Source organism: Pseudomyrmex gracilis, unplaced genomic scaffold, assembly GCF_002006095.1.
Source record: "Pseudomyrmex gracilis isolate BER0280 unplaced genomic scaffold, ASM200609v1 scaffold_8, whole genome shotgun sequence".
NCBI lineage: Eukaryota > Metazoa > Arthropoda > Insecta > Hymenoptera > Formicidae > Pseudomyrmex > Pseudomyrmex gracilis.
The window spans coordinates 663,679-675,686 of record NW_018020592.1 but is presented as its reverse complement, the minus strand read 5'-3'; the positions used below and the strand labels follow the sequence as shown (position 1 = coordinate 675,686).

The 12,008-nt window shown below is 46.4% G+C and overlaps 1 protein-coding gene across 3 annotated transcripts in view; it reads left to right on the top strand.

The window, feature by feature from the left end:
• LOC109861128 (transcription activator MSS11) overlaps nt 1-12,008 on the top strand; it is a 131,717-nt gene that overhangs the window by 96,332 nt on the left and 23,377 nt on the right. For 2 of the 3 annotated variants that reach the window (XM_020440652.1, XM_020440646.1), the window contains exons 2-4: nt 5,483-5,602; nt 7,097-7,135; nt 10,527-10,662. Coding sequence is in view for 2 of the 3 variants with exons in the window: in XM_020440646.1 (XP_020296235.1) it covers nt 5,483-5,602; nt 7,097-7,135; nt 10,527-10,662 (295 nt within the window). In the remaining variant the exon portion in view is untranslated. The remainder of the gene's footprint in view (nt 1-5,482; nt 5,603-7,096; nt 7,136-10,526; nt 10,663-12,008) is intronic. The other variant, XM_020440648.1, reaches the window with a different exon arrangement.

Here is a 12,008-nt window from a genome sequence, read left to right as displayed (position 1 = left end):
ATTGAAGATGTCGGTATCTTCGCTTGGAAACTTGGGGAACGATCGTGTACGACAATGCATTAAACATAAAGCAACACACAACGCAACATAATAGCAATAAACAAAATACAACATTTTATTTATTTATCTTCATATTTAAATTTGCAAATTTAAGTATTTATATCGTATATTTACGTATATTTTTATCGTATTTTTTATATTACCGTGTATTTTTTATACAAAGATTACGGTTGAAGAGCAGCTTTGTTAGCTGTTCGCAATAGACGAAGGGAACGGAACAGAAGAAGAAAACGTGAGGGTAGCGAGTAAGATGAAGTAAGGAAGGCGGATGATTAGGAACGTTGTGCCGACCCTTAGTCTGTCTTATTGCTAGTACTACTCGGTTTCGACGGAGTTTCTCTCGCTGTACTTTGAGCGAGTTTCACTCTCTTTGAGCAACCTGCCGGTGGACCCTTCGTGACCCTACAAAGGGCTGCAGCGGTGGCAAAAAGGACCGTGGTGTACTTCGATAGACGTTTCTGCTCCCGATCGGGAGCAGTCCAAAGGACATCCGAACGGATCGGGGCGGCACGCGGAGTCCGTTAAATGAAGCCGAGAGAGGATACCCTGATGCTGTGATCCTTAAATTGTGAAATCACGGCATCTCGCGTTCTCGTTCTCAAAGGGACGAAGAGACGCCTCGGATCGATAGTTTACAATAATACACGTTAATGGAAACTCAGGAATTTTGAATGAAGAATTTTCACTTTCATTTTACACCGTTCTATTATACAATCGTGATTCGACGAAGACGAGCTCGTCTCCGTGATATCATCAATCGTCACGTAACAAAATCCCATTAATGCTTTGCCTATAGGAAAAGCTCTTATCGCACGATAAGAAATATGACGCGAAGATGCGCGATGATAAATTTCAAGGCCGATGGACCTCTCTTTACACACGGAACTTCTTTATCGAAACGCGTCCGATATTTGCTCACCCACGCAAAATTCTGAGGGTTCGGAAGGTTTTCTCGTTCGCTTCGTCATTTTCGCGCGAAGAAATCGAAGGATTTTTTTTTTCAGCTCGTCAAAACCAGGCGAGCCTCGGGCGCCGTCTCTAACGTAACGAACGAAAATCAAGAAGAAAAGAAAAAACGATATCCGAGAAGGAAGAGCGACGAAGAGTACGTTTTGGGATGTATACGTGATAAAGACGCCGGATTGCGGCGCGTTGTACGTCGCTGTCGGGAAGGATGTTGCCTCGGGTGAGAGTTCGCGAACGCGTTGTGGGAACAAGTTCGCAAAACTTCAACGCGTTTATCCCGTGGCGTTAGAACGGAGTCGGATTGTCGTAACGCGGAAAACGAAAGAGAATGGGAGGCGACTCCCCAAAGACTTATCCGCGCGCACTTTCGCTCGTCGTCAATCATACTTAACTCTGTTCATCGATCTTTAGCTCCCTTTATGGCTCGCTCTTTACGGTCTGACGCATGTTGTTGTCTAGGTCAGAGGAAAACGTGGCGGGCTTCTTCGGCGAGAACGTGTCGAAGACAGTGCAGTTACGCGATAACACATTTAACAAGATATTTTCGAGACGAGAACTCTTCGACCGGCGCAAATTTATGAACGTGTTATATCTCGTTTCTCTTCGACTCGATCGGAGGAACGTTTATCAAGAAGAAATCGATGTGGGATAAGCGAGATGGAAATTTTAGTTTACGAAAATGTTGGGCGCGGGGTCTCGTCGACAAGTACTTAGGAATTCTGCGGAGGCCTCGTCGGAACCCTTAGCTATTCAAGTCGTAACCCTTCCTAGTTAGGGGTTAATTGTGTCATCGCGATCGATCTGTTTGCGCAATTCAACACCGCAACACCGTTTGTTGTTACGATTTAACACTGATATTTCGAGTACAATCGAGGGTTTTGTGCGTTTGGCAGATGCCAATATCAGTTTTACTCTTTTCATCGTTTTTTTACGTTTTGTAAACAATACAATTCAGTGCAATTTATTGGTCGGAAGAAAATCAGCTTCCGTAACATCTTTTAAATATTGTTATTGTTTTATAATAAAAAAAAACGTAATATTTACAAACGTGCAACGTTCCACAAAAAAAAGGCGAAATATTCAATAACGTGAATTATCTATAAACGCGGTCACCTCAGAGAAATAACGGAATTTTGGGGCAAGCGTGTACATATATATATATATATATATATATATATATATATATATGTTGCAAATGACGTCAGGAATGTGTCGGAAAGTTTCGCAGAGTAAACATTCCGTTCATAGTTGAAGTTCGGAGCACAATCGTTAATATCGCTTTCTACCACCCCGGTTTGTACATTGCCGTCATTAGCTGGCGAAAGCATTTGCCTATTACGCGAGAATATTGATTAGATTGTTCTCCGCCAAGCTGCACACACAGAGTCTCTCTCAGAAAGCTCACAAATTAGCGTTATACTAAGCGAGTGGCGGTCACGCCAAGTCACTTCAATGATCGTAGTCGCGCGTCGTAAAGCTCTCTCTCATTATCAGCCCGAACATTTACTCTCTCTCGCAATCTTCTATACGGGGAGCGAGCTGGGATTAACGATCACACACATACACACACACACACACACATACACATTCTCGTGCGTCATGCGTGTCGTGCGGAAAAAGCGAAACGCAATGTTCGCGAATGACCGTATCGAAAGTCGCAGGCAAATCGCGAGAAAGGGACGCGCTCCCCGCGGGGCAAATTTCCGATTTATTCAAGCTCGCTCCCGAATACTTGGGAGCCCATAAAGAGAATGAATGGGATTGTGGCGGTCGCCGCAATGCTCAGGGCTGCTTTAGGGGTTCATGAAATACGCGCTCGTCGTTCTCTCTCGCTCTCTTTCTTCTCTCCTTTCCCGCGCGCGCATACACACACACACACACACATATATATATATACACACATATACATACTCTCTCGCTTTTCCTCCCCGCAAACTTTCCCTACTCCTTCCTGCCCTCGGTGCGCGCTGTCGCGCTCGGGCTCTCCCTTTTCGCTTGTCCCCCGGTGCGCTCTTTACCTCCCTCTCCTTTCTCTTCGGTCGTTCGCGAATCGAAACTCCTCTCTGCAGGGTGGCCAGCGCGCGGGTATTACCATGAATTTACATAGCCTCGCTTCGAACTCCGAACATATTGCGCAGCTTTGATTTATGTGAAACATTTGCTAAATATTCCGCCGGCTTAATCTCGGCCGCGCGAAATGCCGGATTTTCGTCCGCTCGCCCACGTCCCTCCAACCCTCCGTGTAATGAGGGATAACGTTTCTTCTCGGGAAACACGGTAAACATTGGCGCGATAGGCTCTTTGTGAATGTCGAACGGAGAAGGAAGAGGGGGAGAAGCTTCTCCGCGGGCCTTCATATTCGGGCCTCCTTCACTCAATAACGAACGCCCCCCCCCCCCGCCCCGGGGCGAAAATTCACGCGGCGTTCGAAGATTTACCGGGAAAACACAAATCATTTCACGGGAGACACCGGGGATCACGGGTTATACAATCTATTTCGGCAAACTTCAAGGATTACCCGACTGTTGATTTACGACCGTATCTAGATGCGTTCACGCCACGCATCGTATTTTACTTACAAACGCTCATGAATAACTCATAGATTTGATGGAATAAACACGTGTATCTGTAATTATATGAAAGTTAAATGTTTTTTTTTTTTTTTCCTATTACGAAGACGACGTTGATCGCAAACGTTTGCACAAGTTCGGATACAAAAGACAGTATTTAAGTTGGACGGATAGTGTGGCCTGAAGTTCGAGAGAACGAAACGCGATCCTCAGTCTCCGCGGGCATTGGCGGTTTTCTTGGATTTCATTCGAATGCACCTCTCGCTGAGCCGCCCTCGTTCGCACTTGGCTTCCTCGTGGTATCACTTGCATGCGCGATTGCAGTTCACGTCTGGGTCACGCTCGCCCTGAAGCCAATAAAGTTCGTAAAACTATACCGCGCTTATATGCAATTAGTTTCAATTACGACGACTTGCAATAGACGACGGATCGAACGAAGATTTATTTCCTTGCGAGTGGAATTGTTTCTCCGACAAACGCATTAGCTGATTACAAGCGTGATCCGACGATTACGACCGACTTGAAAATGTGAGTAGTTTTACTCGAACACGAAATTCGAGAAAAGTTACGTGCGCGCGCTCTTCTCTCTTTCTCTACAATCGAATGATAGTAAAAAAGTAAACTTCTCAGTTGCCTGGCATATGCGACTCTCGTCGTCCGCTACAAAATCGATTTTCCTACCCCTCTCGACGCTGCACTTTTCGAGAAGTGCCCGGCCATGTCATTTATCGATACCTACGCGGTTATTTCCGCTTTTCTGCGAACCGGTCGCTCCCCATTCCCTATTTACGTTGTCCTTCGACCATTCGTCTCTCTCTCTCTCTCTCTTTTTTTCTCTTTTTCATATTTGTTTTTTGTTTCGTTTCCCACTTCACATATTCATATGGCGCTCTTTTCTCACAATAAACGCCAACCATTTGCATGTAGGGTCCTCGCGCCGGAGCGAAATTCCCTCTTCGCAGAGCGGGCGCCGCCGCGCGTCCTCCACGCCGTCCTATCCCCGACGCGATAAGCCGCCCCTGGGGATCTGCGATTGTCTCGATTTATATGCATGCACAGACGTAGGTCGTGGCCGCGTACAGCGATCGGCTCGTGGTGAGGCGAGGAACCATCCACGCGTCGATAGATCGATTCTCCGACAGACAGTAAATATCGCTGATGAGCTGGTCCAGTCAGCGTCGACGGGGATTTGAGGGCGCGGGAGAAGTTTGGGAAAGAGGAGGAGGAGGGTGTGCTTACCCTGCGATTTGTCGAGTGGCAGAAATCCTCTGCCGTTTGATGCCGGATGCCTATAACCCCGCGAATCCGCCGCTCGTTGTTTCTCACTTTTTCAGCAACATTTCGCGTGTATTTTCCGTCCCCAGACGGAAACCCGGTGCGTGCTTCGGCAACGTCGAGGGTAACTAGCGAGGGTTAACAACTGGCTCTCGTTTAGTTCGAGAATTTAAATGAGGATAATTCGGTTCCGCGTCTCTTCCGTTACGTAATGATGTAATCATATAACGATATAATATTAAACATTATTCCAATAACGTGATATATAAAACGTTACTGTGTACAAAATGGCGTCGTTACAACGCATTATAGAAAAAAAAAAAAAAAAATACTGCGTGATTAGCGAGACGAGGAATTGAAAGTCAGCTCGTGTGAACGATCTTGCAAACGAGAACTTAAGGTGGGCGGGCAAAGTTTTTCAGTTAGCGGAGTCGCGTCATTTTTGATGAAAGTCATTCCTCACGAGTTTGAAACTCCATTAAGAGCGGGCATACGACGAGGCGATGAAAAGTTTGAAAGAGAAAATTCTCATCGGACGGTTCGGTTAATGGAAAATGATAATAAGCGGGCTCTCGATGTATATCGGTTTTCTTTTTGTTTGTGCTTTGCAGGTATCGCTGTGCGACGATTACAGTCTGCCCGTCGACTTCGTCAACAAGAGACGCCCCGCCAGCGCCGCGGCCGCAACTTCCACGGTGCAATGGACACTCCCAAGTCCGACTGTAGAAAATGTGAGTAATGTCGATTAATTCATATTCTTCTACAAAATTCAATCATTCATTTTTATGTTTGTTATTTGTTTTTGTTTAATATTCGTGAAATATTGTTTCGCTATAAACAACAATATAGTAATGTTTACTTTCTACTATTCGGAAATACGACGCGGATTTGTAAAAAAAAATCAATATTTATTTTGCTGCAACGGTTTTACGCAATATTACGTAAGTAAGGCTTTTGTAAGATAATAACATATATATTTCGGCGCTCTTGAGAAATTCGATTAAGGAGATCCGCGGGAGAAGAGACGCGCGACAGCCACGTAACCGTAGAATTATGCGCTTTTACACAGTGCGGCGTTATTGCGGCGCGGAACTTTATTCACCACGTTTATCTGCATTCACAGTTCAATGAATTCTGCGTTCAGCAAACACGCTGTACGCGTTCACGCTTTCCTCCCCATTGTGGCTTGTTTCCAGCCCGAAAAGTTTATCGATATTTTTTATCCGCGACGTGCGGTGAATCACAAAGAGGTCAGAAAAAATTTTTTCGCTAGAAAAGCGAAAAAACTTTTCCAGTAATTCTTGCGGTTACGAAGACGCGCGCGACATCTGTAGAAATGTGTAATATCGCCAAGTTCTTGCTCTAACAGTCTGATCAATCCAATTTATTCGATCGATATATGATGGTCGGAGAAATATCGCGAAGTAAAACAGTAAAATATTTCTTGATTTTTCATCGTCGTATATGAACTTTGATCCAATTTTTGAACGGAATATCGTACGCGTACGGATCGTTATAGTTTAGTGTCTCGTCACTTCCTGACTGTGGGCTCGAGTCGTTACGTCGCGGCCAAACGATAGTATTGATATTTTCGCAACGCGGATAGCCAGGGAATCAGTCGAAGGGAGAAATATAATTACAGCGGTGACAAAATACCTCCCGGGCACGGCGACGCACGGAAGGGTGTTTGCGGGAGGCGTGGAAAGAGGATGAAGAACGTCAGAGGGTGCGAGAGGTGGCAACAACAGAACGACGACGAGGAGGAGCGTCGCAGGGCCGGGAGAGATCCGGCGTTGACTTCCGGCGTTACTTATAATTGCTCCGGCACTCAGTTTCTGGGAATTGCCGCGGGCGTAACGCGTCCTAAACGCCGTGCCAGAAATATATCTTCTTCGCGTTTCTGGCGATTACCTCGAAAGTACGCTCGAAAAATTACGCTTTCATTGTACGCGGTTTTTCTCGTCGCGAAGAAACGTGTTTCGGAGATAAAAGTAAATATTTGAACATTGCCGCGCAAGTATAATCTCAAATCGTTTGATATAATATTTACCTTATCTGTATTTGCAATAACAATTCGATTATTCCTTCGATAAAATTACCGGCAAACTTGATTTGAAAAATGTTTTCAATCGGAAGAGTTGTTTCAAGAGATATTTTTTTAAATTGCTTTTACACAAACTGTGTATGTTTGTTTTTAATATTACTGTGTTATTGCTTTCTCTTAGCGATCCGTTGTCACATTTGGAGGGAGGCGGAGAGAGGAGGTATGTTAATTCGCAAAAAAATTTAATTCGTCGCCACCATCGCTCTCGGCGCTTGATTATTATACAAATAAACGGAAACGCGTAGGCGCCGCGTGAACTCCCGCAGGGGAGTTTACAAAAGAAAAAAGAAACGTCGTAGAGAGCGAGGGGACGACGACACCTGAGTGTGCCGAACAAAAGTTTCCTTCGCCTCGTTGTCACCGACAACCCCTCCTCCGTGGAGAGTTGCGCGCGGGGGTGGACGTTCGCGACGAAGGGGGAGTTCTGACAGAGACAGAAAGCGGGTGCCACTTGACTCGAGAGGGTGAATCGTTATGAGTCCCGTTCTCGTAAAGCCCTACTTAATACTTTAGCGCTTTATTTTATGCGTGAGATCGGCCACTGGTGTCGCACGCATTTATCACTATAACAGGGAGGGCTTTAGCGCGAGAAACTTCGAGAACTATAGATGTGCTTCTCGAGAGTTTGCGCAGCGAGATAACTTTCATTGTGTGTTCTCCTCTCGTTGTTTTTTTTTGTCGCGTAGAAATCCTCTTTGCTCTTGCTTCGCGGTTTTCTCTCTCTCTCTCTCTCTATCTCTCTCTCTGTCACGTTTCGGTCATGTAAGACGCGAAAAGTCCGATTTATTTGGTCGGTAAATTCGGAGCAACGAGCACATCGTCGCGGAGGATGTCAGAGGGGCTCGTCGCCCATTTGTACCAAGCCGAATACACCGAAGTAGCGATTAACTCACGACGAGTAAAATTACACCGAAAAGCGGGCGTAATTAATTCCCGACCGAGTCCAAGGGGGTTGCGACGCTTAGAATTTCGGGGTAAAAATGGACTCTGCGAGAGAGTCGCAATGTCGAGTCCTTTGTGCGATTCTTCTCGGCCGAGAAGTGAGAGTGATTGATACTCCCACTCGCCGCTGAGAAACATTCTCACGGCGCGAGGGCCCTTATCTTTCACATCAGCTCATTTTTCTCGCAACACTTTTCCCGCTTTCGTCCGCCAACGCCATTCTGCATACTATTAATGACGGTCTCGTGTTACCACGAAAATATCTCGTGGAAGGACACACGCCGCGACTCACTATTTTCTCTCGAAATTAAGAACGATCGACGTCGCCGACGACGTGACGCTTTCTCCAGAGTGCCGTTCTGTGTAACGGCGTTATTTATGTTACGAACTGTATAACGCTCTATTCCGCCATTAATGCAGTCCGACGTTTTGCGGGACCGCGACCGCGGGGGCTACATTAATATTTATGTTTTTCCCGGGCTGAAACTCTTTAGCACGTCATTTTAAATTTTAGTTTTTTCTCCGCACGTGCGTCGATTCCGCTTGACAGCTTTGAAGAACAAAAAAGAAAAAAAACATGATTAAGCACAGTATCGACAAATCTTTATTTATTTCGCACAATTATAACGAACGATTTTTTACACCGCGAAATACGCGACACCGCAAAAATGTGTACACGCAATTCGAAACTCGTAAAATACGATTTAAAGTCAAGCGATGATATATCAGACCCGGTTTGGCGATTACGCGCAATTATAACTCAGTGATCAAAATAATCGGATTAAAGCTCCCCGATAAATCGAACGGCATTAACTACGAAGCCACGGGGGGTGTGTGATCGGGTGTGACTCGTGCCATTTGCATTCGATAACATTTGCGTTTCGACACGATCTTCAAAGTAGTCAAACAATTTGCGCGCGCGCGCGCGCAGAAGGGAATAGGTGACTTGCATCGCGCTGTGATATTTATTTATTGCTCTTCTGCCGTCTGTTCGTGCGAACATTGGCGCGTATATATATATTTGCTCTTTACGCGTTTAACGAGGCGTCGCTAAATCCGCGCGTTTTCACTCGTCGAAAATCAAAACGACAATTCGATTCGATGTTGCATCGCGGCGGTATTAACACCGCGTAATCGTTTTTTGCAGCCATCGCGGAATTTGGCGGTGTGTGAAAAGTCGACGTCAACCCCGTTTGTCATCGGAGATCTGAACGCGATCGAACGCGTTCCCGTAATTTCCGTGTAAACATCCACAAATTTATCCGCACCGTGGATGGAGAAATCGCGCGCGCGAAGAGGAAAAGAGACCGCGACGAGGAGACGGGCGGAGACTGAAAAGACGAGGTTAGCTGGAAGCAATCGACTTTCGTCTTCGGAACAACCCCTGAGGGCACGGCGCTCTACTTTGGCAAGAGAATTCCAATTTTGGAGCTCTTTCAATTTAAGGCTACTTGTCTTCCCCGCCGTCGCGCGTCCATCTTGCATCGCTGAGACGTCTTGTGCTTGCCGCGCGCACCCTCTGGTTTCTTCTTCCCCTGCTATCCCAGTTGTCGATACAACGTTGTAGGACCAAAAGAGGGAGAGAAAGAGAAAGGAAAAGAGAGAGAGAGAGAGAGAGAGAGAGAGAGAGAGAGAGAGACAGAAGAAAAGAGAAAAAACAGGTCTGACTTTTCCTTTCTATAACGTCTCGCGCCATTCGCTCTACGTTTGTTTCCCAATATACCCGGGTGTAAAGGTTGTTGTCTCTTTTATTATCATTGCCGTCGCTAATATCGGCGAAGCACCGATCGTGTAATCGCGGCGGGCGAGTGAAAACGGCTTCCGCGCGCAGGAAATACGCGGGAAACCCCTTTGCCTTCGTTCCAGATTGCGGTAGATTGAATTTAGTCAAGGGAAATTTCTTCCTGTTACTTTTTCTCGTCGTTTTTTTTTTTTTTTTTCCGAGGACGGGGGATTATCGGAGGTCGAATATAACGTGTGATTCGCACTCTGCATTTCGCGTTCATTTACGTTGCGATCCCCGCGCAACGACAGGATATTAATGTTCGCCGTCATCTGGCTGATTATTCGAGCACCGACGCGCTTATTAATCCGCCGGGTGCACACGGACGGGAGGGAGGGAGGGAACGAATTGCCACAGCGGTTGTTTTCTCACGAAATAACGATCATCGTTTAGGTGGATAGGAGAGGAAACGTGTTGGCCTCTCGAGAGTCCTGGCAACGGTATTATCGCAATTGGCCGCATTCAGGACCAGGAAACGATGCCGCGCACACCCAGCGCGAGAGAGCGAGCGAGCGATTTAACTCCCGACGATAAACTCCCTTTGCCGAAGAAATTCTCCCTACGGGACCGAAGTCGACTGTTGCCGCGCACGCGAGCAACATCGATCTGGAAAACCGCGCCAAATTAGCGTTGTTTTCAGTTCGTAACCAATATGACGATGTCGCACGTCGTTTGTCTCTAACGTTATTATGTTTTTTTCTTTTTTTTTTTTTAAACGAAGAAAGAGAACACATTACCGCAATGTAAATCGATCCGACGCGACGCGGAGCGTCTTTCACGAGAAGGTGGTTCTCACTAAAGGAAACAATCTGCGTTCTGTTTGCAGGCGGAAGTCGAGATTGTAGAACAATACAGCGACCCTAGAGACAGCAAGAGCAAGGCGTACGTGGAACCGGGAGCGGCGTCGTCGTTGTCGGCGATTTACGGCCGAGCAAATCGCAACTACTGTCGACCTTATACGGGTGAGTCTCTCTAGTCGTGTCGAAATAATGCAAGGAATAATATAATTCCGACCGGGTTATATGCGCACGTAACACATTGTAACTGGGTTGCGCAATGGACGAGATGAGCGTGCATTTCTCTTCGTTTATAAAGCAGAGAAATTTCACGAAGCGTTTAACACGAATAACAGAGACGAGGGAAATGTATTATCCTTAGAATTTAAACAGAGCTCTTCTGAACTTCCAAACTTACGTTCTTTTAATATATATATATATATGTGTGTGTGTATGTGTGTGTGTGTGTGTGTGTCTGAAATTTTCATTACGCCATTAATCTTAATTAAAGCGAAAAAATAATCTCGAAGGTATTTCGCAAAGTACGCGCGCAATCTCGCTTCGCGTGCGAGGAGATTAATATTCGGGCGCGCAGAATGTTCTCTCTCTCTCTCTCGGAATCTACGCTGATTGATTATTGATAGTGTGTGCGATAAGTTCCGGGATATAATGCAGCTAAGCGGAAATTCTCATGCCAGGCCGCAAATTAATGTGGCGAGGGCCCACAGGCGTTACGACCGATACTACGTCGTAACGAATTATCGAGGTAACAACTCAGTTAGCGCCCGGGTATAAGTGAGGGGAGAGGAGCGCCCTCGATAATTGAACGGTACGCACAGGTCGGTGCGCGAGTGGAGCTAACGGATTAATCGACGGGGACGAACGAAATAGGGGAGGGGGAGGATCGTCTCTTTTTCGATTGCGGAACGATACTCCGTTCGATTCCGGGCGGAAAACGCCCTCCGCGGTCGGATTCGGTGAAAAAAAAAAAAACCTGTTATCTCGATGACGACGCGGCAAGCGAAACTTTGAAGAGACGTACTAACAAAGCGTTATACAGATTAAATTCCATCCTCGGCGAAGGAATGCTTGCGGCACGTGATTAACCTCCCACACGCGCTCTCGTCTTCAACGATACGATCTCCGAGCGAGTCGACACGGGCGAGAACTGATTCCGCAACCCTCGTCGCGCGCGCGCGCTCGCGCGACAGTCCGGGTATTCCAACGCTCGAGTATGCAGATTGCCATGTAACACTGATCCCGAGTAAACACCGGCAGAATTTGCATCCTTACCATATTCATGGGCTTTTAATTCGCGAGTCATCTCGTGGCAAGTGTGGCCGTGTGGCAAGGATCAACGCTTGTGCAAAGACTCGAAGGGAAGTTCGTTGCGCGATGGTGAGATTCGACTTCTGCTTTCCCGGCTAATATGCTCCGCCATTAGCATCGGAGCTTACTTCAGTAAATATTGTATATGTGTTTTATATTCCGTCTCGCTTGTCAAGCACACAAAGGGGTTTAACTTCTTACTT